The sequence below is a fragment of the Bubalus kerabau genome, chromosome 6 (genome assembly GCF_029407905.1).
Source record: "Bubalus kerabau isolate K-KA32 ecotype Philippines breed swamp buffalo chromosome 6, PCC_UOA_SB_1v2, whole genome shotgun sequence".
Taxonomy (NCBI): domain Eukaryota; kingdom Metazoa; phylum Chordata; class Mammalia; order Artiodactyla; family Bovidae; genus Bubalus; species Bubalus kerabau.
In genome coordinates, this window is record NC_073629.1 from 26535201 (window position 1) to 26562980 (window position 27780).

At 47.3% G+C, this 27780-nt stretch overlaps 1 protein-coding gene across 2 annotated transcripts; it reads right to left on the reverse strand.

The window, feature by feature from the left end:
- Positions 1 to 1999: 1999 nt before the first annotated feature.
- On the reverse strand, positions 2000 to 26273 carry TENT5C (terminal nucleotidyltransferase 5C). 2 transcript variants are annotated; one of them, XM_055584609.1, is made up of 2 exons: positions 26252 to 26273; positions 2000 to 7547 (listed from the first exon to the last, which is right to left on the reverse strand). In XM_055584609.1, exon 2 carries the CDS (start codon positions 7519 to 7521, stop codon positions 6346 to 6348), a length of 1176 nt encoding a protein of 391 aa, XP_055440584.1. In that variant the 5' UTR covers positions 7522 to 7547; positions 26252 to 26273; the 3' UTR covers positions 2000 to 6345. The 2 variants fall into 2 exon arrangements, with proteins under 2 accessions (XP_055440584.1, XP_055440583.1); XM_055584608.1 differs by lacking the exon at positions 26252 to 26273 and adding an exon at positions 25643 to 25743.
- Positions 26274 to 27780: the final 1507 nt, after the last annotated feature.

Consider the following 27780-nt stretch of genomic DNA (forward strand, 5'->3'; position numbering starts at 1 on the left):
GGAGTTAGGAAGAAAATAGCAGAGTGTGAAGTTTGCAGCCGCTAAGTATTGACCTTGTTTAGGAGGTCGAGAGCTTGTGGTCAACGGTGTTACAGCATTCGGGAGATAACTACTCATTCCAGAGAACTGAGCACCGCCACTGTCCACATCGGTTGCTGTGTGTATAAATATTGGTCTGGACGATGCCTGGACTCAAATGTCTCCTGGCATGAGAATGAGGCATGATAACACATCCATGTTAGTATCCAGGATTCCGCCTCCTGGTTGCTAGTGGCCCAAGTTCAACTCCTCTAGGGGCGAAAAAAAAAAAAAGCGAAGTTCAACATTTGCACAAGTTCAATCTCTGCCAGTTGTGTGGGAGGCAGGCTGGGGGAAACGAAACAAGCAGGTGTTCACAATTCAGGTGAAGAACTAATGTAACCCAGTAAGTAAGCGAGTAGAAACAGAAGCGGGGGAAGGTGGCCTGGGAAGCCAGGAAGGTTCAACAGCTCAGCTGAATTCAGGGGCTCTGGGACCAGAGGGAGGCCTGCTCAGCAGAGGAGGTACTGATACAAGGCTGAAGCTGGCTTGTATACAAGGTGAGGGACTCTCCCATCCTGGCACAGCAGAACCTTAAGCAGGTTTTAATGTTTGGGAGGAGCAAAGGCAAGTCTGTTTTAGAAACAGCCCTCGGATGAGTCAAGAAAAATGGAGGGGAGACCAATGACCTGACTCATGAAATAAACCAGGCGAGAGGTGGAGGCAGTGCCAAACATTTCAGAAGGAACACTCAGTGCAAACGAGGAGGAAAAGGATCCTGGTGCTGGCTGGTAAGCAAACAGAAGAGTGTAAAATTGCTCTTTGACGGATCCTGATGCCTGTGGCCATGGAGGGAGCAGAGGGAAAGTCACTCTAAGCCTCATGAGCAGTTCGAGGCCCAGACCAAGTCCAGCCAGGGTGCGTTGGTAGCTAGAATGGAGGTAGTCTTCAGTTCAGTTCAGTTCAGTCACTCAGTCGTGTCTGACTCTTTGCGACCCCATGAATAGCAGCACACCAGGCCTCCCTGTCCAACACCAACTCCTGGAGTTCACCCAGACTCATGTCCATCGAGTCAGTGATACCATCCAGCCATCTCATCCTCTGTCGTCCCCTTCTCCTCCTGCCCCCAATCCCTCCCAGCATCAGTCTTTTCCAATGAGTCAACTCTTCGCATGAGGTGGCCAAAGTACTGGAGTTTCAGCTTTAGTCCTTCCAAAGAAATCCCAGGGCTGATCTCCTTCAGAATGGACTGGTTGGATCTCCTTGCAGTCCAAGGGACTCTCAAGAGTCTTCTCCAACTAAGACGCCACTGATTCGGTGTTGACAGCGCCGGGACGAAGGGGAGGGTGAGGAGGCAACAGGGACGGTGCAGCTGGGAGTCAGGGCTTCCGAGAAAGGGTCATTAGATAAACAAGCCAAAGCAGTGATCTGGGAGGACCACACATAATGGACTCCAGAGAATTCTCATCCTCAGACTGGAAGGTTTAAGAAGGAGCAGCAAGAGGCAGGTTGAAGAGAAGGGGATGAAGGATTTTACACAAAGGCAAGACAACCACTCATCACTCCATCACTTCTACACTTTCAAATGTGAAGAAACCATGATAACACTGGTATCTAGTACAGCTGAGGTTGATTTGGTTCTTATTGAAACAGGTCTGGGGCCAAAGTCAAACTCCAGACAACCGAGCCTTTAGCACTGAATCAAACAAGATGCCATTGAAGGTGGATTTCACCATCTAATGTTAGCCGTTAATAGAGATGCTGTGATCAATAACAAAGCTTAGCTGAAATCCAAATATTGAAGGAGCTACAGCCCCCAAACGTAACCACACATCCCTTCCCATAGAGAAAGCATCATCTTTCAGACAAGTATCCAAGGCTGATCACGTTGATAAGCACTCACCACCATGCTACATACTTCCTGAAACGTAAAATAAGTTCACCATCCAGGAGACACAAAGAAATGAGCAGAGCCGACATGGTCTTTTTAAATAAATCTTTATTTCTCAAACTCAAAGCTTTATTTCATAAAGTTCTAACACATTTTGCGTTGACAAGTGATTTCACCTGCATCCCATGAGAAGGTCAGTGGCCATTACACCAAAGAGGAAACCTCACACAACCTAGGAAATTAATATTGGAAAGGCTATGCAAGTACAGAATAACAAAAAGCTTTCAATTTAGTTTAATTTGTATCTTTTCATCTATAGTAATTTGGAAATTAATGGATAAAGACTTAATTTTCCTAAAGCAGCAATTTTTTTTAAATTCACTAAAAAAAAAAAAAAAAAAGACCAGATGGCTTGAGTTTTAAAATGCCCAGAGAGCCATATTATTTAACGACTTCCTCTTTAGTGGATGGTCTTCTCACCTTCGTATGCAAACACACTTGACGATTTGCACCAACTCCCACTAGCCCAGGCAAAACTCTAAGCAATTTCTTTTGCTTCCACTTAAAACTATTTTTTAACTGATAGTAAACAAGATTTGGAACTTGACCTCACAAAAAAGCATTTTCTTTCCTGATCCTCACCTTGGAAGTCTCCACAAATAATCCTGAAAGGTTGCCTGGTCTTTTAAAATATATCCCCTGCTATACACCCCTCCCTCGGTGCTCTGAATGGAACTGGCTGAACCAGAGTATGTTCCAAAGTCAGCTGTGACATTCTGGTCTCTGCCAGATGAAAAATTCAAATCCAGCCTTGGCAACTGGAAGCTCTTTCACCTCACAGAGTCCACACCAAGGGTTCTTCCCCAGTGTGGAGCCCCAGTCAGATACCCAGGAAGCAACTTCCCTGGGGAGCATCAGGGTCTCTGTTCACAACTACATAACTCTCATTTGTTCTCCGGAAGAGGATGTTTGAGCTCAGAATCCAGCTGCATCCTAAAACAAGGCACCGGGACCAGAAAGTTAACTAAAAAGGAGGTGTTCCTCAAGTTAGGAAGTCGCTTTTGAGTGGCACTATTTCCCAAAGTTCACAAAGCAGTACTAGTTCTAATCTACTGTGAAGGCAATGGGCCAGTGCCAGCAGAGAGGGTGAAGGACAAGAAGATCTGGGCTTTTAGCAATTTGATTACTAATGCATCACCACAAAACACAGGTTTACACACAGCTCTTCTGTTACTCTAATCCCCAGGGGGTAAAAAAAAAAGTCAAACTGGGGGAAAAAAAACAAAAACAAACCTTGAATGCCAAACCACATCTGTTACCACATATTAGGAACCTAGCATCTTACCTACCCACCTCTCTCCATCCGCCAGGTCCCAGCTGTGAGCCATGTCACCTCCCACATGCAGTCAGCAGGAACCCTGATCTGAAGGTGTCAGTGATGTAGTTTGGTTTCAGAGTTGAAATTATGGAGTGAGGAATAGCGTCTCACTGCCAAGGGAAGATTTAAAGGTGAGATGAAGCTCAAGGCCAGGAATTTGATGTGTCCTCTTCTGCCAACGCAAGGGGGGATAGGTACTGCTTTAATCCTGCAGCTGCTCAACCTGACTCCAAGAAGCAGGCTGGGCTAACAAGCTGCATGCCTGCAGAAAGCATCAGAAAACTGCTTGGAGCCCTGAAGCAAAAGTGAGGCTGCTTGCGTTTATATTAGAACTTGCACTTGAACTGTGGTGCCCTTGGCCACTGCCAAGTTTCATATTACTCAATACACAAAGAGGAGGAACCACTGGACTCAGTACAGGTTCTGAGTACCTGGTGCTTGTGTGAGCAGCACGAAAGGCAAGTTCCAGCTAGAATTTCCAGACACCTCAAATTCAAGGTTACCTGGTTTATCCTGAGGCATGCCAGAGGCTCCTAGAGCAGGTAGAGACGCCGCTAACCCAGGAGGTGTTTACGAGTGCAGCTTCGGCGAGTGCACTTTTTTACCCTGGTGGTTCTAGAACACAGGTCTACTCTCCAACTTCAAAATGGCTGGGCTGACCAAGAACTTCAAGTGAAGGGCCATCCTGCAGCGGTGGTAAAGAACTCAGGGGCTTGAGATTTCTAGCAACTTCTGTGCCTCCCTTCATCCTAAAAGGATTAGTACCAGACAGGAAAAAAACAAAAAAAAAAGGAAGTAGAAAGAACTCCAAGGTCAAACTGGAAATTTAATTACTTGATGCAGTTCTGACCCCATCTTCATCTGGACCCTGGTTACCCTGATCCATGAGCCTTCTTCCAGTAGAAGCAATACTGACTTCTGTGAGCAAGTGCTTATGTTGGCGGCTTCATCATATTTCAAAGCTTTGATTAAACAGATCTGTTATCTTTGTGTAAACATGTTGCCATCTGACCACAATGGCAGCCTTTTAAGGTTGTGGATGATCACCTAGTTTTTAAAGCTGGGGTTCACTCTTCATTGCCCTTTTTAACACTGAAGCACCCCAGGGCTCCCTCCATGCAGAACCAGTCTTGACTCAAAGCCAGCAGAGTCAACTGTAACTATCAGCTCACAGGTAACAGGAGCTAGTTACACTAAGAAGTGGCTTCTATTCACCTTGTCCACAACAGGGATACCAACTAAGCCCTGGGTTTCAGTCACACTTGATCTGCTGTCCAGAGGACCAAGACATCACATTCCAGAACAACAACAAGAACAAAAAAACCCTGAAAATATAATCTTTAGAAAAAGGTAAACCACTCCTTTTCTACTAAACATTATTGTAACTTCATTGCTTCAAGCAAGGGGAAAACAATCACTCAGGGCTTGGGATTCTTATGGCCACAGGAAACCATCAAAATCAGGAGTATGGATTTGATTAAATCACTTAAGAAACCAAGCTGGCTGGCACTATGGCGTTTCTCTGCCCTTGATACCCTAAAGTGATGCTTTCTAAAAGATCCCACAAAAAGTCTCAAAACACAAAGTCCCTTATCTAAACCTACTGGGAAAGCAACAGTGGCCTAGAACTCTCCCATTTACTAAGCTTGCTTCAGACTAGAGAATAACACTGTTTTCCTTCTAAAGTGCGAGTATAAACAAGTACAGTCAATCTACCAGCGTAAGGAAGATTCTTTTTCATTCTCTCAATTCTTCCCAAATACACCAGAAATAATCCTCTCGAGGTGCCTTGGGGGCTCGCACGCACACGAGGCCCCACCAGTGGAAGGAGTGTCCACCTCCCACGCAGCACAGGGACAGCAGGTACGAATCTAAAGCAATTTTAAACCAGGTTCTGAGTACCTGGTGCTTGTGTGAGCAGCACAGTCCGCACATGTGCGGAACGTTCCACAGGTCACTTGGATCTATTGACATTCCTGCGTTCACCTGCTGTCCAAAAAGCCTGGAGAAGGAAACCACTATTTTTTGAAAAGAAAACAAAAACAAAAATCAGCCAGAGTACTCCAGAAAAAAACAGCCAGTCATACTTGGAATGTGACCAGAATGGGTTTCCAATTAAAACATGGGAAGCCCCTCATGTCAGTTACTGCAATGACTCTAGACTCGGCGCCATCCTCCGTCTTGGGAAGAGCAAAACAAAAGCGATGAGCTGATAAGCGGGGGGAGTGTCATTCAACAAGAATTCCTTACTTAAGAAAAGAAAGATTGAACATTCACGTTTCCTATTTACAATCACCCCCCACCACCACAATTCTACTTAACGTTATGTTGCATATTTTATTTTGTTTTTCAAGTTACATTTCAAGAAAAGGTCATTTTTTTTCTCTCTCAGCAATACCTCACAATTCCTCGAGATAGCATAGCATCTAAACCATAAACCATATCCAACCAGATCATAAATTCTCCAGCTAGCGGCTTTGGTTATTGAGACAAATCCTCAGCTCCGCTGACAGAGAATAAACATAAGCAATTTAGCCCCTTGAACAGAAAATTAAGCCACAAGAGCACCCTCATGTTTATCATTTTTTCTGCCTGACTAAAACAGATACAAGAGAATAAGACCATCCGCACGACTTTCATGTTAAGTGCTGAGAATTCCAAGTGAGGGCTGACATCGCCTCCCCTAGGCTCCAGTGAGGAACCCAGCAACTGAGGCTCCGCTTGCACTGCCCACGTGCTTCCCAGTCTCAACAACTGCCCGGAGCTCAGACGTTCAGAATGTGGCGTGTTAGTGTCTGTTTTGGAAAGATGTGGAGAGGTCATACTTCCTTTAGCATTTTCCGAAGTGGCACTGGAATAGCAGGTCCCTTGGCTCATGATACACTGGAGACCCATTCCAATGGGCACACAAAGAAAAAAAAAAAAAGCCGAATCAGAGCTGAGTTCTGCTTTAAAAGCCAAACACCTACATCTAGAAGGAGGCTCCCCTACCTGAGCCTTGCCCTGCCCGGGGTGGGGGTGGGGGGTTCCCCCCTGTGGAAACCCTCAGGTCTCAAGGTTAGTTACAGGGCAGCCAGGTGGGGTAGGGCTGGCTGTAGGTGAGCGGGGGGTGGGCCGCGTAGTAGTTGCTGAAGTTGCCGTCGCTGACGTAGGGAGCAGGCTGGTAGTAGCACGTGACGGTGCTGGCGTTGGGGATGATGTTCTGCTCGGCCAGCACGCGCAGGGCCAGCAGGGAGATGAGGTTCAAGGTCTGCCTGCGCTCATGGCCCATGAGGCACACGGTGCTCTCGTTGACTACCCTGCGCAGGGTCATGAGGTAGTCGTACTTGCTCCTCTCCTCCTCAGCGAAGTGGTTCTGCAGGTAGGTCTCCAGCTTCCTCTGCTGCTCAAGGATGTCGGGGAAGTCGATGAAGAACCGGGAGCACATGTAGCGCTCCAGGGTCTTGATCTCATCCTGGTCGGTGGGCCGGAAGTCCCGCACCAGGAGGTTGCTGTACTTGAGCAGCCCCCCACCCCGGATCTCCTCGGGGTTTTTGGTGGCGATGAGTCTGTTCTGCAGGTGGTCCAGGGCTTCCTCAAAGTCCCCATACACGCTCTCCCCAATGACCGTGGGGTGCAGGTGCTCGGACAGGGGATGGCCAGAGCAGTCGTAGAAGAAAAGCAGGGAGTCCAGAATGATCTGGAATGAGTCCACGCTGAACTCGAACTGGCGCCGGATGGAGTCAACGAACTTGAGCTCCACGTTGCGCCCGTTCTTGTTGGAGAGGGAGATGAGGCTCCAGCGGTCAGCCTCCGTGCACACCTTCACCAGCTTCTGGACGTACGCCTCCTTCAGGGTCGTGGGGCTGATCTTGAGCTTGTTCACGCCCTCCGGCAGGAAGTTCAGGAGAGAGCACAGCACCACATCCCTGACCAGCTGAAACTCGGCCTCTGTGGGAAGAGCCACGTGAAAGATGAGGTCCAGGTCTTTGCAACCCAACCCATTGTCTTTGACCAGGACATGGCCGGCCGCAGAGCCGTTCAGCCGGACATCCTGCACTTTGATGCCTGCCTCCTCCAGCCGGCCACGGACAGTCTGCACGATGTCCTTGAGTGTGATCTCCAAGGTGGGGAAGTTGCCTCGGCCATGGATGGGCACCACCTCAGTCAGGACCTCGTGCAGACGGCTCACCTGGTCCCAGGTGAGCACGCTGAAGGACACGCAGTCCCTGGTACTGCTGCTCTCCTCAGCCATCTTGGGGGATGTTGTTGCCAGGGAAACTGAAAGGGAGGGGGGAGAAACAGAGTTAGGGTTCACTTCTCTGTGTCAAAGCAGCTCCGGGGACCCAGAAACGAGGCTGGTTTCTCTCTGAACATCCTGCTTACTGCCAAGTGGTAAAGTGTACCTGCTGTCGGGTGCTGTGGTGAGGATTAAATGAGTTAAACACGTCTAGAACGGTGCCCGTGTGGAGCGAGGTCAAAATACACATCAGCTTACCCTGTACCAATCCGACAACTTGAGCATTTTGCTTTCTATGCGGTGTGTTTGTTTTGCCCATTTTGTCTTCATGAAGGTAGGGTGGGGGTAGAATTTGTGTGTGAGGGCAAGCAGACAAACTTACTAAACCAAGTAACCAAAACACAGCATTATTCAACAGATGGTCTATAGGTTTTGCTAATTTTGCCTCTCCTGTTTTTGGCTCCCTATCTACATCCTGAGCTGGCTGACACCCAGGCCACAATGCCAACACAGAACACAGGAGCCACAAAAGAAGATTTCTTCCTTCCAGGAATACATGGATTCTCAACTTTAGGCTTAGTCCTGCTAGAATCAAGTATGCTGGTACCCTCTTCACTTTCAGGACCCGTCAGCCCTGTAACAAACACTCCTGTCATCCAGGGCTGGGCCAAGAAATTGTCTGAAAGACAAGATTCCTGAGTAAGAAAGGGTTAGGTCACCTAAGTACTGGAACTGCTGACCCAGCAAGGAGGCCCCACCCAGGATGTGGAAAACCTCCTCAGGGAAGTGTGATTTTTCAACTCTATTTTGAAAAAGAATCCCTTCAACTTACCCAAGGAAAACAAAGTTAGCAGTCAGTACTAGGAGAAAAAGGTTTCCCAGGTGGCTCAGTGGTAAAGAATCCATCCACCTGCCAATGCAGGAGCCACAGGAGACGCAGGTTCGATCCCTGGGTGGGGAAGATCCCCTGGAGAAAGAAATGGCAACACACTCCAGTATTCTTGCCTAGGCAATCACATGGACAGAAGAGCCTGGAAGGCTTCAGTCCATGGGGTTGCAGAGTTGGACACAACGGAGCACGTATGCACTAGGAGAAAAGCATGCTTCTTCACCATCGCCTGCTAGAGCCACAAAGTTACCCCGGCAACTTGCAACTAAGTTATACTGTTCAAAAAACAAAAACAACAGATCCCTGGAAATTCTGATGTGGAATGACAAAAACAGATATATTAGAAAGTCCAGGTGCCATGGCTCCACATGGGTCACGCATTAGCTAGATGGATGGAAGAGACTGAGGTGCTGTCCTCAGACTTCGCAGCAAACAGAGAGGTCTGCCACCCGCTTCACTTTTCTGACTTGCTAGATACACAAAATCCATCCCAAGGACCTGCAGCTTCACTGACTGGAAGCTGCTGCCTTTGCAAGCACACCCAGCACGCGTAGTCCTGGGCTTCCAACTTGGGTTTTCGGTCCTGTGCTGGTGGTGCCCAGGGCCCTTGCCTTATCTACAGAGCTCAGATTGATGGGATGGCTGTTGGTCTGTGTTGGGGGCACTAATGGACACACCAAGACAAGCAGCTTTCCAGGAGCTGGCCAGCAAGAACGAGAGTGAGAACATGACATCTCAGTATGAGAAAGAAAATGTAATATGAAGGCAGAAGAAAGAAGTGTCAGTTGACTGGGGCAAACAGGAAGGTCACAGAAAAGCTCCTTTATGGGGCAGGGATATGAGCCAGCAGAAAGGCCACAAGAGTGCTCCACTGTGGTAGAAGGCAGCAGGCAGTCAAGAACCTGGTGAGTTGTCCAATCTGGCCATCATGCGCCTCTCTCCTCAAGTCAGATCACAGGCTCCCTTTCGTAGGGAGGTTAGGGGACTGAATTTCCTGGTTGGCAGTGGGAAGGTGGATGATCATGTGATCAAAGTAGAGTCCAGGAAGACCGGTGGAGGATGGGTGCCCTTCTGCTTGTTGCTGAAGCATACTTGCCAAGGGGAAGATGAAACTTTCCCTGCAAACCTGTTTGGACAGCGTTAGAAAGCCCTGGGCTATCTAGATTATGCTATCAATACCAACTGAAATTTGTGATGAAATATTTGACGTTTACTGTGGCTGGCCTTTGGACTCAAGTCAAATTTGGGACAGTAGAGATCTCTCTTTAACATGCTCTTATATACACTTGGTTCTTTGTGGCCCCTTTAATGATGATGGGCAGAGCATGAAGTACACTTGTGCCAACTGTGCAGGACGCCACACAATTAAGTCCAAATGATTATAGAAAACCATGGCTCCAACTCTGCTTTGACACCCTGCTAAATTATGATTTGGTGACACAGATTTCTGCCAGGTACACTGACTTACCTATAAAGACACAACTTGCTTTACACTGTGTATCAGATCTTAGTGTGTTTCCAAGGTTCGTATTTCTGATATGGGCATGAGAAGTCACAGCAACACAGGAGCTGAGATTCAATCAGTACTTGGAAAAGGAGGAACAATTAATTTTAAGAAAATCTCCAGGAAGAAACTCAATAATGCTGTAGAGGTGAATAGGTGTAGGAATCACTTTTGTCCTCACTTTTAAGGACTTGTTTCAAAAAAAAAAGTCATCTAGAGTTAAAGTCAGGACTGTTCCACCTCTAGAACAGTGACTCTTAACATTAGAACTAGGACATCTTAGACCTGGGAGAATATGAGGAAAGCTATCACCTGTTCTTGGTTGGGGGGGGGGGGAGGGGAGCAGTGGGAAGGTGGGGGAGTACATATGCATGAAAATGTTCATATATTTTTAAATCTCTGAACTTGCCATAGATTCAAAGTTAGAATCTATTTTAGACTGAAAATTTGTAAGGCTCTAATGGGAGGAGGGGCAGGAGCAGTCAAAAAAGTTATGAAAAAATGGAAAGAGATCTACTAGCCTGGTAGGAGATATGAAGCCACAAAAATTGAAACAGCATAGTACTGACACACAAAGATGGACAAATTTATAAAACAGAATTTTTAAAAATCAGAAGGAAAATCTAGTACATAAGGGGATTTACCGTATAATCAAGAAGGGATTCAAAATAGAAAAGGGAAAATTGAGACATCTGGATAGTTATTTAGATTTAAAAAATAAGATGGCTCTTAGCTTGTGTCAATCTAAGATCCAGAAGATGAATCAAAGACTTCATCTTCTAGTGTAAAAAAGATGAAGCCCTAAGAGTACTAGAAAAAACATGAAATTTATGTAAATTTACACAGAATAGGTATTCCTTTCTAAATCACACAGCAGTCACAAAAATTGATGCATTTGCCTATATAAAAATTAAAATATCTATATGGTGAAAACACTATAAAGAAGTGAGAAGACAAAAGTAGAAAAATACTCATAATATTAGACAAAGTACTCACTTCCTTAACGAATAAGGAGCTCTCATGCATCAGAAATACTAGAACCCCAGACAAAAGAAAGGGCAGAGGATATAACAGTGGCTCAGACACCCATAACATATTCAACCTTACCTTAAGGGATGGGCAAATTTAGACTTCATGCATCAGTTTTATCTATCAGACTAGCAAAGACCAATAAGCAGACACTTTTGGTACACTGCCCATGGGTTCCCTCTGAGGAACAATGTGGGACTCTCAATTTTAAGTGGACCTATTCTTTGGCATGCAATTCTACTTCTGGGAAGTCTACCCTGGATTTTATTCTATGAGTATACTTGCAAGTATGCACAAGGATATTCACTGAAGCATTATTTATAAAGCTACAAATACTCATCAGTAAAGAAGGTTAAATGACTTGATGCATCTATACAACAGGATACAAATGCATGCAGTTGTCCCTAAGAATGGTGGTAGCTCTATCTTTATGAATATGAAATGCTTATCAAGATTAATAAAAAATCAAGTCTGAAACTGTGTGTGTAAAGGCACAAGTCTATGCTTATGCAATCAAAAATCCCTGAAAGGATACATAAGCTCAGCTTACATCAAATACCACTTCCAGGCCAGGGTACAAAGAAAACTTGTTTTATTTCTTTTGAATTTGGAACTTACATATATATTAATTGAAAAAAGTTAAAATCTTATGAGCCATGTTCCAAAATCTCTCCCCTAGGAAACGTCAAATCTGCTACCTGTTTAATCTCTTTAATTCCTTTCCTTGAAGCCCATCCCACCATCCCCATACCCATGTATCAACACCAAATGCACTTAGAAGCTTCCCCCACTTTCAGCCTAAAAACTGATCTCTAGAGAGGCAGGATGAGGAGGAGGGACAGTTCTGATCTGGAAGGGCTTTTATGCAATTTTCTACTTATGCGTTGTCTAAAACAAGACGTCCATTGTGGGTCTTTTACAAAAAAAAAAAAAAACTTTCAATGGGTAAGCCATCTCATCTAGTGTCATTCTATTTAACATACAAAAATGTTTTCTGTAGTTTCACAAGAATTACTGTTTCCCATTTCAGATGTACTATAGCTATGTCTACACACATAGCTATAGTGAGAGAGCTGTATGTCTATAGCTATATGTGAGAGTTGGACCATAAAGAAGGCTGAGTGTTAAAGAATTGATGCTTTCAAATTGTGGTGCTGGAAAAGACTCTTGAGAATCTTTTGGACTGCAAGGAGATCAATCTAGTCAGTCTTAAAGGAAATCAACCTTAAATTCTGAAGCCGAAGCTCCAACACTTTGGCCACCTGGTGCAAAGAGCCGACTCACTGGAAAAGACTCTGATGTTGGGAAAGGTTGAGAGAAAGAGAAGAGGGCGACAGAGGATGAGATCATTAGATAGCATCAACTGACTCAGTGGACATGAATTTGAGCAAACTCCGGGAGAGAGTGAAGGACAGGGAAGCCTGGCGTGCTGCAGTCCACAGGGTCAAAGAGTTGGACACAACTGAGCGACGAAACAACAGCAGCTATCCTCATGGTGCTGCTGATTATTGCTTGCAGTTGCAAGAACCTTAATAAATGCAATAAACACTTTTTCAGGAACCCAAGATGCCTATGGTTGGCATCTTCCATGTCAACAACTTCTGACACATATATGAATAATGGAGTTAATTCTCAGAAAAAAACAGTGTATATAAAAGCATGCTACTGCCACTGCTAAGTTGCTTCAGTCGTGTCCGACTCTGTGCAACCCCATAGACGGCAGCCCACCAGGCTCCCCCGTCCCTGGGATTCTCCAGGCAAGAACACTGCAGTGGGTTGCCATTTCCTTCTCCAGTGCATGAAAGGGAAAAGTGAAAGGGAAGTGGCTCAGTTGTGTCCGACTCTTCACGACCCCATGGTCTGCAGCCTACCAGGCTCCTCCGTCCATGGGATTTTCCAGGCAAGAGTACTGGAGTGGGGTGCCATTGCCTTCTCCAATATAAAAGCATAGTGTGGGACATATGCTAAGTCCATGATATAGCTGTTGTTTTTTTTTTTTTTTTTGCTAGCCTTGAATTGGTCTATACACATTTGTCCATTTAGTTACTCTTTAGATTCAGTCATGAAGCCTGAGGTTTTCTCTATTTGTTGCAGATAGATACATCATTTTAAAAACAGCTTTTATTTATTTAATTATTTGGCCATGCCGCTTGTTATGCAGGATCTTAGTTCCCCCACCAGGAACTGAACCCATGCCCTCTGCAGTGCAAACAGAGTCTTAACTACTGGAATGCTAGGAAAGTCCCCATGGTATAGTTTTTAATTCTCTCGATTTACCATGACTTAGATCTGGAGAAGCTCTTGAAGCTATTGAAAGTTCAAATTTAGGTTGTGTTTGTATTTGTGGTTTAGCTTATGAGAAGTGTCCCAAATAAGTTAACGATGCCTATTAGAAATAAATCCTTCGTTTTCCCTCATCCCTCCAAACAATTTCAAATACCAAAGCACATTTACAAGTTACTTAGACAAATGTGGGATTACTAGAATAAATCTAAGTCATAGGCCCCAGTGCTTAGATTACACACCAGAACTTTGTGTAACAGTAGTTTTTAACTACTAGAGATCAACACTGATATAATCCCCATATAAGAGAATTACTTGAAACAGTCTCAACTCATGAAAGGCCCTGGTTAAAGGCAAATTCTAATTAGCAGAATTAACAAAATAGTAAACAGAACACGAAATAATTTGAAGCCTGGTAAATTCAAACTACTTTTTACTGTCTTCTTACTGTCTTTACTGTCTTTTTACTGCCCTTTTACTGCCTGAGAAGCAAATTCATTGAATTTGCTCAATAGAAATTGGGAAAGCTGGCAACCATGATTTCTCATTGATTTGAAAATTTAGGCACCTTTTCAGGCACAAATGAGGATGAGCAGTTGCCTGCTCAGTTTAAGCTACTTAATCTTCTAAAGTTTGGCTCATGATGAACAACTATCTTCAGATCAGATCAGATCAGTCGCTCAGTCGTGTCCGACTCTTTGCGACCCCATGAATCACAGCACACCAGGCCTGGTACCCTTAAATTCCCTTTTCTTTTAGCATCTGGCTGCAGCAGCAGGATAAAATACACACACGAGTGGAAAACAGCTTTGCAGAGACGGCAGCATAAGGTAAGAGGAAAAGATGAACTAAAGCCCAAAGATGAGACCAAGCTCCCTGAGGACAAGAGGATGTCTAACTTATCTTTGCTTCCCACTGCCTGGCACACTCAAGGCAGTTGGATCTGAAAACCACTCTGAGCCTTCATTAAAAAGAAAAGAAAAAAAAAAAAGCTATTTCCAGTCCTGGTGGTTCAGAGGGTAAAGCGTTTGCCTGCAATGCGGGAAACCTGGGTTCAATCCCTGGGTCGGGAAGATCCCCTGGAGAAAGAAATGGCAACCCACTCCAGTACTCTTGCCTGGAGAATCCAATGGACGGAGGAGCCTGGTGGGCTGCAGTCCATGGAGTCACCAAGAGTTGGACACGACTGAGCAACTTCACTTGCACTTTCAGTCCTGTTCCCTAGTTTATCTAGACCCCAGAAACAGGAGTGACAGAGACTATGAAAGCATGATGGGACTTTGGGCAAGCAGAAGGACAGGCAGGTGGACAGGTTGGAGACAAATGCTAAGAGCACTGTTAATACTTTCAAGCCTTATGGTCGAGGGCTAGTGTCAAATCAGCACTGATTCCTCTGTGCGCCCGGCATTACAGGAAGAAGCACCCAGAGTCCTAGCACGTGTGGAGAGGTCCATCTGTGAAGTTAAAGAATGGTGTGTATTTAAGTCTAGGTCCCGACACTTGTCATGGACGTCCCAGAAGGTTCTGTGGAAAAACTGCAGTGTGAATCAGGGTGCTCTCGGCTGTGGCAACCTCTCCATCCAGCCCACAGGCATCTGAGCGGCGCCTCTGCCCCGGACCCCGCTGTGGGCTCAGAACACAAAGACACTCAAACACTGTTCAGCATTCCTTTGACGACAACATGTCCTCATACTGTTAACCGGGTGTTACCTCAACGGTCTGGATCTTCCTCATGACCCTTTCCAGCTCAGGGTCAGAGACTCGGCCATGGACAGTGGACCAAGCCTGCTGTCAGGGTCCAAGGGAGGTGTGTGTATATGGAACAAAGACCCTCACCACCGCTGGTTCCTGGCCCTGGGGAGACCCATGTGCCCATGGCTGCCATGTTCACATGAACTCTTCTCCTCCGTGGACAACCGAGGGCACTTTAATCAAAAAGGAACTATTTCCTTGCTTATAAAATCCTAGAGAATTTAAATAGAAGTGAAAGTAGATGGCAACACACATCATAACATCCCATCCCACCTCTTCCCTCATCTAGCTGAGTGAATGGAAACCACAGCTCTGGGCCTATTACTTTTTTCCTATAAAATGAAGGTATACAGGTGTGCGGACAAGCAGACAGAGAGCACTTAGTACAAGCCACTCCATGTCCAAGCCCATTAATCCGTACAAGCACTCTACATGAAAGTGAAAGTCATTCAGTGGTGTCTGACTCTGCATGGACCCCGTGGACTGTAGCCCACCAGGCTCCTCTGTCCATGGAATTCTCCAGACAAAAACACAGGAGTGGACTGTCATTTCCTCTTCCAGGGGATCTTCCTGACACAGGGATCCAATGCCAGTCTCCTGCATTGCAGGCAGGCAGATTCTTTACCATCTGAGCCACCAGGGAAGCCCACACAAAGGATAAGGATCAGGAAAGATCAAGTGAATTGACCCCAGGTCCTCAACTCTGGAGCTAATGTTCTGACTCTCAGAACTGGTGGCAAATTCCAGGCAGGTCGAGTTCTGCCAGTAGTGAGTGGCAGGTGGGAGCGGGCAGTAAGCTCATGCTACACACCCACATGTACACTGGGATGACCAGTTCTTGCTGCTACCAAAGTGATCTTTTCTGAAACATAAATTTTATTGGTCTTATCCAAATAAGGGAGAAAGCTGCCTTCTGCTAACTATGCTAACCGTGACACCTTGTCTTCCCATCACCACCATATACACTAAAGACAGCAAAGCTTCAGTCAACCGGCCTTCACTGCCAGGTTGAGCGCAGCCTCCAGCTGAGCAAAAGATGTGAGTCAGGATTCGGTGGCTTAGAGGTGCCCCTCAGAGAGGCACCAGTGAACCGAAGCCCTTGCCAGGGTGCAGGAAATCCCAGGTCTCAAGGGGGGGTGCCTGCACATCAGCTGTTTCATAACAGAAACATTTAACTAATTCTCAACCACATCCTTTCCTCACTGGCTTAATTTTACCATATGCTTAGATGCTCTGGCCAGTACTAAGAGGTACAGAACCTTCCAGGGGCTCTTCCTATAGAGAGGGCCCCAGGTAGGTGCCCTATGAGCCACTAAACCAAATATCTGGCAATGTCCCAAACAGACGGCATCATCTACTCAATGGACATGAGTTCAAACAAACTCCGCGAGACAGTGAAGGACAGGGAAGCCTGGCAAGCTGCAGCCCATAGGGTCACAAACAGTCGGACACAACTGAGCGACTGAACAAAACAACAAACAGGCAGCAAAACAGTGCTGGAAGTTCATCTGGGTCAACCTGTTTGATTCCTTAAACAATCCTGCAAGAGAGATACTATTTCCTTACTTTTAAAGGTGGGGAAGCTAGGGAACAGAGAGACTACACAGTGTTAACTGTCCAAGGACACATCACTCAGAAGAGACAGAAATGGGACTTAGGAGGCTTCCTGGGAGGCAGGTAGCTTTGGCATACATGCTGGGGTCGGAGCACGGATTTGAAGGTAAGCTGGTTGCTCAGGAAGTTGTAGGAAGAAGATGGCAATAAGAAAAGAGAGAAGAAAGGTATGAAGCTTTGTTATAAGATGGTGGGAAAGAAGTTGCCAGAAGTGCTAAGGCCCCCTAGGTGGAGTAATACCATACAGAAACTGGCAAAGCAAGGCCTTTAGAACCAAAGTATCTAACAATTGTCAGCACAGAACTCTCGCCCTCAAAAGCATCATGGATGTGAGGGTGTATCCAGCCTGGTGGGAGCCACCAGAATTGAATGTAACTAAGTACAGACATGCTAAATAGTCATGAGAATGAGTGTTGTAAAGGAACAATGGCTGAGAGGTGAAGGCCTGGGATACTCCCTTCTGAGGAAGCTCCAGGATGCTGGCCAGGTCAGGAGTGGTGGTAATTTCAGAGAAAGCAAGTCAGGAAGGGAGAGGGAAGCCAAGAATGGAAGGAGCTGGGGCAGTCAGCTTGCTGAGCATCAAGAGGAAACAATAATAGCGCAGGAGGGAGCTTTTAAGAATGAGCTGATCCAGGTCTGGATCTGCAGCTAAGGTGCATGCCCCGCTCACAGAATAAAGGAGCAGCCTTTGGGAGTCGCTCTGGTGGCTGGAAGATCAGGACTGTGAATCTGCTGACGAAGCAACAGAACAGGATACTCCCTGCAGACAAGAGGGCGATTTGATGGGATCTGAGAACAGATAACCCCACTGGAGCTGCAGACAGGAGGTAGACAAATTGGCAAGAAGTGACCAGGACTCCAAGGGCTGATGCAGGAAGGAGAGCTGGAACACACCTGAAAACAGAAACTCCTGGAATAGACTGACAAACGCCTGCACATTGAACCTAAGGCTGGACACCTGCCTCTTTTCCCATCAGCATGTAGTCTGACCCCTGACAACCTTTTATCCTCAAAAGAGAGTCATGTGCTTGGAATGACCATGGACTTGATATATGCTGCAGCAGATAAGTGGGCAGAAAGCAGAAAAACCAGGGTCAACAGGGATTCAGTCTTCTGCAGTGAAATCCTCCTTCACTCCTTGAATTCCTAGGGTGGTGAAGGCCGAAGTTATCTAGGACCAGGGGGCAGCCTGAGGAAGCCTTTTGTCTGCCAGCCCCTTGGCAGGCCTCCAGGTGAGCCCAGCACCTGCAAGGCAGCCACATTCTGGAAACTCTCCCACCACCCCAAACCACACTACAAAGTCACAGATAACCAAGATGCACACCTGTGGTTTATGTACATGGAATAAGAGTTTACATTAGTAGACAGCCCAGAGCAACAGAACCAGATACAATAATGCCCTGTTTATTAAAAGTATAAGAAAATACATTCTTTGTTGACTTTTTCCAAGAAATTATGTTTACAGCTGAAGTTGTGATGTTGAAGCTGAAGCTCCAATACTTTGGCCACCTGATGTGAAGAGCCGACTCATTAGAAAAGACCCTGATGCTGGGAAAGAATGAGGGCAGGAGGAAAAGGGGAAGACAGAGGACGAGACGGCTGGATGGCATCATTGACTCAATGGACATGAGTTTGAGCAAAGTCCGGAAGATGATGAAGGACAGGGAAGCCTGGGTGCTGCAGTCCATGGCGTCACAAAGAGTTGGACACAACTGAGCAACTGAACAACAACAACGTTTACAGTTGCTTTCTCAACTACCCGCAGACACACTCCACCTCAGTCAGAAGAAAAAGTGCCCCTTGCCTCAAAGCCATGCCCAGTTCTCGGGTCAGTGATACAACAACTCAGCAGGTGGTCTTTTCTCATTCAGCCCCGGCACACTCAGCCAGAAGCCTCAATCTATTTTCTCAGAGTTATCAGCCTCCTCCTGGCCATTTAGCTCTGATGTTTACTAGAGTCAAAAAATTTGGTTCAGTTCTCACAGTGACTGCGATGCTACCTGAGCCAAAGGCAGAGTGTCCCAGGTGGAAGCGGAAGCAGGCACAGAGGCGAGTGTCGCCTCGCTCTGCCCAGGTTTTCCCGGAGAGAGGCACCTACCAGCCGCCCCTCCCCACTGATGCCAACATATAGTTTTCCTAGCTATCGATGCCTGGGCCCCACCCACAGACACCCACCCTAAGATGACTCCCAACAGAAAGCTCGCTCCTGTCTTTCAAAATAGGACGCTTAAGCAAGTGTGGCTGGAGAGATAACGCTGGAAGAAGTCATGCTGTGGCAGCAAAACAGCATGAGACAGAATCAAAACACTGGCCCAGATGTTATAACACCACAGAAGTTCAAGTGCTTAAAGGAATACCCTGAATCGTGGCAAATGCAAATATTAACAAGATCAGAACATAGATATCTTTGGAAGGGAGAGAGGCATAGAAGCCTTGATGTTTCCAAGGTGTCAGCATGATTATACTACATACACAACTGGAACTGGAAATAATCCTTGTTGCTACTGGGTACCTCCCTCCCTCCTACCAAATGCCTCTTTCTAAAGCAGAGATGTTACTGGTCTGAACTCACTTAAAGAGATCCCCAGAGCCGGTCCCACAATTTCAGACATTGACTAGGCTGAGAAAATAGGACGATTCCAAGGAGACCTTACAGTAAAGATGAACAAGTTTACATACAATCCATAGTTTAAGGGCTGAGAGCTTCCAGGTTTTATCAACGGTTATGTCCACAAGCTACTTTACCATCTAACTTTCTGGTTCAGAGCTTTAAACAGTTGTCAGTTGTCCAAAAGGACAACTCAGTCAGCTAAAAGCCCCATCTCATCACAAACAGCATACTTGGGCCTTATCAGCAAAGGGACAATCAACTCTCAGTTGCTCAAATGCAGCACAGCACTTCTCTGACTCTGAACACAGACACCCCCTTCACTGATACCTAGCAGGAGCTGCCTTCATTTCCATGAGGATGCTAGTTACATATACAGTTCCATGCCAGTTTTAGTTTTGCACAGATCCTTCCCTGCACATAGCAGGTATCTGACCTCCAGGTACTGAGCATGGTGGCGGCCAGAGCAAAGACCACCAGGCTCAGTGGCCCCTCTGATACTGCTAAGAACAGAAATTTATTAGGTGGGAGGATGGGGAGGTGGGGAGGGACTGAAGGGATAGGATTTAAGTGAAGCAATGAGACCATGGAGTGATGTCTATTTCTGCACCAAGGGCCAAACCACCCCCTTGTCTTTGGTGTCCCCTATTGTGTGAGCCTGACCATGCATATGGCTCACTGGGATGCTGTCATCAAACGAGCACTTACCAAGTAGCATCAAACAGCATCATGTGTTGCTGTTATCAGGCATTTTGTAGACACCTTTTACATAACAGCTATTTCTTCTCCCATTTTCAAGTTTTAATTGTTGACTAATTAAATTTTGGATTCCCGCTCCCCAGCCAGTCTCAGAAGATTTTTACCTGCAATTCTTTGAAATTCTATAACGTTATGATTATTCTCTAGGAAACTATAGAAAAACAAGAGAACAAGTGCAGGACTGGGACTCAAACATCCTGTATTTCAGTGTCAGGTCTGACACACACAGTGAATGATTAGATACGCCACAATGACTGAGCTTCCTTTCATTCTTTCGGATATCAGAGTGCCTACAGCATTCCGAGCACTGCTCTAGGAGCTTACAATCCATGAGGAAGCAAGAGACCAAGATATCTGCCCTCACAGAGCTTAGATTCTAGCTCACACTCCTTCTCTAAAACCTCCTGTTATTAACTCTTGACTCCCACACACAGGGAATCAGGATTTGAGAATGAAACATTTCTTGCAGATGGCCTGGATCTGTGCCACCCAATAATGCACCACAAGCCGTCGGGCACCTGAAATGGGACAAATCCAAACTGAGATGTGCTGTCTACATAAAATATACACTGGATTTCAAGCACTGCGTACAAGGGGGAAAAGTAAAATAACCCATTCATATTTTTATATTGATTACACATTGCAAAATAGTACTTGACATGATGGGCTAAACAAATTTTTTTTCACCTGTTTATTGTAATGTGACTACTAGGAATGTAATCATGATTCATATCTCTATTGTCCTTCTTACAATGAAGAAACTAAAGAGGTCAAATCTGAAGAGACAGTGGTGCTTCCAGGGCCAGAACCCAGGTGTCCTCACAACTAAGGCGGCTTCAGAGGCGGGGGAGTGGGTAGGGGGAGTGGAGGAGGATGAAGATAACAAAGGGGCTGGGCAAGGGAGACAGCAGAAGTGTCCATGCCTCATCCAACACCCTCAGGCCAGCACCTGGTCACACAGCAGGTGCTCAGTCAGCACCCAGTTCGTCTCTGTGTCTGGATCAGCACCCTTCCCAGGGCTGGCCAAGCCCACGCAGAGTCAGTTGGCTGCGGTGGTCCTGACACCCTCAACCATCACAAGCATGGGTCAGGGGTAAACAGGGTATGTCTGGGGGAATGGGGTGGCATTCCAGGCAAGGATCAACCCTGCTCCCATTCTAGTAAGGACTATGCAGGGCGAGAAACGCTTACGACACTGATACAAGATGGGGGGAGCAGTTAGTTCAAGGTTCATGGATAATTTTCTTCTCAAAATGCATTTACAGGGAGTGAATATAGAGACAGATGTGGAATTTTCTGTGCTCATCCAATGTTAAGATCAGGTTTGAAAAAAAAAAAAAAAAACAGAAAATAAGGTACAAGGTAGAACTGAAAAGTACTGATGAGGAGGGGATGGGATATGGGCATCCCCAGGTGGGGTAAGAACATAAGTTTCTGAGAAGGGTCCAGAACTAGGTCAAAACAGAATATGGGGAAGGAGGAGGAGCATTAGCTTGTTCAAATATTTGTGTGTTCCATGAGGTAAGGGAGGGCAGTTAGGAAGGGGGGTCAGGAACGAATGGAAGGTGGAAAGGTACAGGTCCCAGAAGAAGCCAGTCTTTTAGAGGGAGGCGTAGTTCCTATGAGCTTGTGAAGGTGCTGGAGGTGGTGGGTGGAGAGCTGGCCGGAGGGAGAGAGAGGCTCTGGGCTGCCGCTCTAATGAAGCAGCGGTCTGCAGACCGAAACCAGGTCAGCGATGGCAGCGGGAAACAAAAAGTTCAAAAAGAGAAAGACTCAGCAGATCAAGCAGCCGAGTGAACATGGAGAGAAAGGCTGAGTGAGCACTGTGAGGCTGTGCTGGGTGGATGGGCAGAGGGGAAGAGCTTGAAGGGAGTGGGTTCTGGAGCTCGGCCTGAGGACTTCCAGCTGTCGGCCAATTAGTCGTCACTGCCCATGGGCTCCAAACCTACACCCTGGAGGCCTCTGTTTTTAAGAGGCCCCAAAGCCACCCAGCATTTTGGGCCTGCAGCTTTCGATCCAAAAATGTGTTCCAGCACCTTGGCCCACCAGGACACCATCCCCTGAAAGGTGCTTCCCTCTCTGGGAGGAATGGCAGTGGATCTATTAACAGGCACACAGGCCTGGCATCCGGCATTCAGCAATGAGCATAGACTCCTGCCTTCCTGGGGCTCACATGCGAGTGGCTGCAACAAATCAGCAAAATCCGAGTGCCCGAGGACATTCTGAGGCTGGCCCAGCTCCATTTGCATCCAGAGCATTTCCACGGGCCTTTTCACATACCATTCCCTTGGCCTCCTTGGCACCTGGCACAAACGCCTGCCTCGGAAGCACTTAACCACTTACGGACTCGGTCACTGTTATCCAAGAAATAAACACTTTATACACTTGGGTGACCAAGACTCCCAAAGGCTCCGAGACTAAAAAACATCCTACATGGAGAGTTGCTTAACGTCAGCAATTATTTCTTCACATTTGTTTTCCCCTATTGTTCCAAGAGGTTCTGCAAACAGTTCTAGAACAGGCTACAGGGCCCAGCTGCACAAAATCTATGAATTCTAAACAATTCATAAGGATTCCTTACACAGTTGGGCTATTTGGCCATTCCCATTTAGAATTCCTCTAAACAATTTAAACTCCAAAACTGACTTCCTCATTAATCATGTAGTGAAAGGATAAAAAAGTTCGAGACCAGAAGCTCCGGAAGCATCACAGATCAGCACTACTTCTGTACCCAAATGGCTTTAAACACATAAGCGTTTCTTGAAACACAGAGGTTTTGGCTTCATCACAATATTGCTTATGCCAATTTATTTAACATGTTACAGTCAAAACACCAAGATGGCAGAAAGCATTTTTCTATGTTGTCTTGTTTACCTCAGTGACAACACAAAAAAGCAATGGACCTTATCTAACCGGAGTAATGTTTTATCCCAAGAAACACCTCAGATTCTGCGTTGCTTCCCTTTAAGTCCCGCCCCCATCCCATAACAACAAGATGCAGCCTAGAGTCTGGGAAACCCAAACACAGAGACTGAGAAACCCAAACACATCACAGGTTTAACTTAACTCATGAAACTAGTCCTGGGTATCTACAAGATGTTTTCTTGGTAACACTGAAAGGGTTTACCACATCCGTTCACTGTTCTTGGCTTGTCATTCTTTAGGGACTGACACCATACACATAACATATCAAAGATGAAAATGCAGACAAGGGTACTACATAATTGAGCAGCTGAAAAAATCATGACATTTTCTAATTTTGTATCGAATGTGCCAAGTTTCTGGCACTGGGAGAACAAGGACGCTATAGTCCACAGGAAGTTATCTTTACTGCCAGGCAGTTCCTCAGACTCTCATAAGTGTGAGGACTTCTCTGTTCTGATGGGCAGTGCTCAATGTGTACAAGCCGGCCTGGCTTTGAACAGGACGACGCAGACTCAGTGGGCCACTGCTGGGGGTGGGGGTGGGGCGGCGAGCGGCTGCAACTCAGGATGTGATTCGGATGGCTACTTGCACTCTCAGGAGAGCTGAGGATGCTAAGTAGGCAGAGCCGGGCGCTCGACTAAATCTGACAAACAGGCCAAGTGCCAGCCAATCCTTTCCTTCAATTGCCTCAGCTTAATCTCTGGATACAACGTAGGTATCCTGCAAGAAACTCAAAGAGTGCTGCTGCTTATTCCCTGCACACACAGTAACTTAGGAAATTTGGGACTGTTGTTTGAGTAACAATTTAGAGGCAGAAAAAAAAGTTGTTGTTGCTGTTGTTTTTTTACTTTGATGTTAAAGTTATCCACAGCTACCTGAACAATTATATACAATATACCCAAATCTGCTTTCCAAAAACTTCTTATTGAGAATAACTGGACTCTAAAGGTGTGGGTATACCTTAAGACACAAGCTTTGAGTTATCTCAAGTAAAAGCTTGACTCCAGAGACACTAAATTTTCTATCTTTACAAACAAGAATGTCAAAGGGCAGAACTCCTGCTGGCTCACCTCCAAGCTTCCCTGAAAGGGAGAGAGTCAGCGTTTTCCAGTGCCCACCCCACCCCCTTGGATAGCAGGGTCTCAGGGTCTCCAGTTCGGGACTCAGTTCCTCCATAACACCTCTGCGGATTTAAGAAGGCGCAATTCCTGGTAAGCACTCCTACCCCCCTGACAGCTCTGGCTCACTAGCCAGCTGGCTTCCCTGCCAAGTTACTCACGTTGAAAGGTTAGAGTAGCCAACAATGGCCACTCACATCCCACCCCCACCATCACCACCCGCTGCAGGCAGCTGGGCCAGGCCAGGAGCCTACTTCAGGAGGATTTAATAATCTTCACTTTACTTCCTGGGGAGCTTCAGGTTCCCATCCCACCTACCAAATCTCCTGAATACCAACTGTCACAATACAAATGATTACACGGTCTTTACAAAGGCTTCCTGTAATAAGTGTCCTGCAACACTCCACGGTGTGCATGTTATAACTCCATTACAAACAAATGGACATTTAAATGACAGCAGGTCCCTACCTAAAACAAAGATTTAGTCAACCCTTCAGAAGCCTCCCTTCGGAACAAAAAGAAAAAAAAAAAAAGAAGGGGTAGTGGGGCAAGGCAACTGAGCGGATCCCTCCCGCGGGGTCCAGCCCTAACAGTCGGTTCCAGTGAGCCCGGGTCATCTCGCATTCTCCAGAGAAACTCGCCAGTCATTTCCCTGGAAATCCTCCCTTTCCTTCGAGGTAGCTCCGTTCTGTTTTCTCCAGCAAGTGTTCTGCCTTTAGGTGTGCAGGTTACCAACCTGTATCTCTTCAGGATCGTCCCCCTCGTCCGACTCCCTCCCACCGCCGCGATCTGGACTGCGACACCTCCCGGGCACCGTGCCTCTAAGCCGCCCGCGGCTCCGCTAGCCGAATCGACTGACGGCCGTGGCTTTCAGTAGACAGGCTAAGCAAGTTTCACTCCTACCAGGGGAGGAACCAGATTACCGACGCAGTATTCCCGAGGAGTTTCCGAGAGAGGAGCAGCGCACCAGTCACTCGCTTGGATCGCTTTGCGGCTCTCAGTGTCCCCAGTCTAGTGAAAACCCAGGAAAAGTTAGGGATCTCCGCCCTCTCCCTCAAAACCCGGCTCGGGCTCCCAGGCCAGATACAGTCACCGACCGCTGCGTCCCTAACTGCGCCTTCCGAAACCGCCGTATTTGAATTCTCTCTTGACCGGCTGGCCGAGGTATGCACGCCCGCGGGAGCGCCGGGGCGAACCCGAATGACCGCAAGGGAGGCAGGGGTGGCGCGGGCGCCATCGGACCCGGGGAAGGAGCCGAAGGCCCCCATCACACACTCTTCGGCCGTCAGGCCCGCGCCCGGCCACTGCGCAGTCAGCGGGACGCGCGCAGCAGGAACTCGCTGAAGTTTGCCAGCCCCAGCCGAAGTCTCTGGAAAGTTGTAGCTACCTCTCGGAGCGTCTCGCCTGGCCCACGGGGTTGGTCCGTCTAGGGGGCGGGGGTGACGTCGCGGGAGCGGGAGGGAAAGGGAGCATAGGGGCCCGGCACCTGTCCGCACCTCCCCCTCCGGCCCCGCGCCCCCACCAGGCTCGGCGAAGACTAGAGCTCTGCTGGGCCGGGGTAGACCCCCCACCCCCCCACCCCACCGAAGGCAGAGCGCGCGGCTCTCCGGGACTGCGCATCCTCGCACCTTTAGAGGAGGGGGCCGTGGACTCACCTGGGCGGCGGCGGAGACCACAGAGGCAGGTCCTTGGCGTGGGCAGCCCCCCAGCAGGAGCGGCGCGGTCACTACAGCCCCCGGGCAGCGGCACTGAGTGAGCCGTCTTGCCGCCGCCCCCTCCGTTCTTATACGGCCTAACCACGCCCCCGCCCTCCGCCACCACCCCCACCCCCGCCCCTTAGCCTGCCCTCCCGGGGGAGCAAGGGGCGGGGCGGGGCGGAGCCGGCGCCCACAGGATCCTTCCGCCTGGGCGCTGACGGCAAGGGCAGGGCGAAAGGTGCCCTCTGATTGGCTCCTCGAGTGAATGGTTGCTGAGAGACGAGTAAATCTTCGGCGGCGGGAAGCTGCCGGGGTGCCCAAGGAGGTAGCACTGCGCAGGCGCAATAGACAGGGGCTGCGTCGACAACCCCATAACTTTGGTGTTAATAGGACTCCTTTCTTTCTACTTTCCGCTACCCTCTTTTCCTCCATTCCTATCATAACTTCTCACCCAAGTTTTTTCCATCTATATTCTGCTCCCTCGCAGGCCTGTTTTTCTTTTGCTGCTCTGTGGATTTTCGCTTTAGGTCTCTCTCCAGGAATGGAGAATGAAACCCCCAAACCTACCTCCGACGTGTGTTTTGAAGTCGGAAAAAACTTCTGATGCTGAGCAAGGAGAGCCTTCCTGATTCCCCACGCAAATTGCCTGGAGGTCGTTGGGAAAAGGACCGGCACAGTTGGTTCTCTGGCGCAGTTACCACCTGTGTGCAGTTAGAGGTACTCAGGCCCTGAAGGAATCCATCGCCAGGGCTGGCAACTGCGACAGTGTCAGCCCAACTCGGAATGTCACAGGGCTCAGCCGTGTATGTTATACAACATGCAGGCGGGGCTTGGACGCCGTCCAGGCACTCCATAGCGAGTGGTTTCGAGTCCAGATTCTAAATTCAGATTAACTGAATCTCCATTCACCACCTATCTGTAAGGCCCTGGGCAAGTAACTTAACCAACCCTCCATAAATCTCCGTTTCTTCACCTGTACGGTGGAACTAAAAATCAAACAGCTTTGTAGGGTTATATAAGTAGTAAATAAGAAAATGGGAAGCTAGCGGTGCAGTCCTGATATAAAGTGGTTGGTAAATGTTATTTATATCAAGTGTAGCTGTTGTTATTTATCAATAAACATTTTTGGAGCTTGTACTAATCTGCTAGGTTGTGGGGAAAAGATTACTTCCTACACGCAGTATTTCTCTACCTTGCCCCTTCCCTCCGTGCCTGATACAAGTGTGGTTCTCACTGTCTACGAGGATAGAGCTCTCAAATATATGCCTTCCCTGGGGAGGGAAAGGTCCCCTGGAACGCTAAGGAAATAGGATATCAGTATGAATGCTTGTAGAGAAAGCCACAGTGACTATTACTGTACATGAAATCAGGATGGATGGTCTAGTTCTCTTTTTCTTTTTGTTTTTGAGGGTATAAATTTGGTTAAGTGCTTATGTGCACTGACAATTTCTACGCATGTGTCAGTTCAGTTCAGTCGCTGGGTCGTGTCCGACTCTTTGCGACCCTATGAATCGCAGCACGCCAGGCCTCCCTGTCCATCACCAACTCCCGTAGTTCACCCAGACTCAAGTCCATCGAGTCAGTGATGCCATCCAGCCATCTCATCTTCTGTCGTCCCCTTCTCCTCCTGCCCCCAGTCCCTCCCAGCATCAGAGTCTTTTCCAATGAGTCAACTCTTCGCATGAGGTGGCCAAAGTACTGGAGTTTCAGCTTTAGCATCATTCCTTCCAAAGAAATCCCAGGGCTGATCTCCTTCAGAATGGACTGGTTGGATCTCCTTGCAGTCCAAGGGACTCTCAAGAGTCTTTTCCAACACCACAGTTCAAAAGCATCAATTCTTTGGCGCTCAGCCTTCTTCACAGTCCAACTCTCACATCCATACATGACCACAGGAAAAACCATAGGCTTGACTAGACAGAACTTTGTTGGCAAAGTAATATTTCTGCTTTTCAATATGCTATCTAGGTTGGTCATAAATTTCCTTCCAAGGAGTAAGTGTGTTTTAATTTCATGGCTGCAGTCAACCATCTGCAGTGATTTTGGAGCCCAAAAAAATAAAGTCTGACACTGTTTCCCCATCTATTTCCCATGAAGTG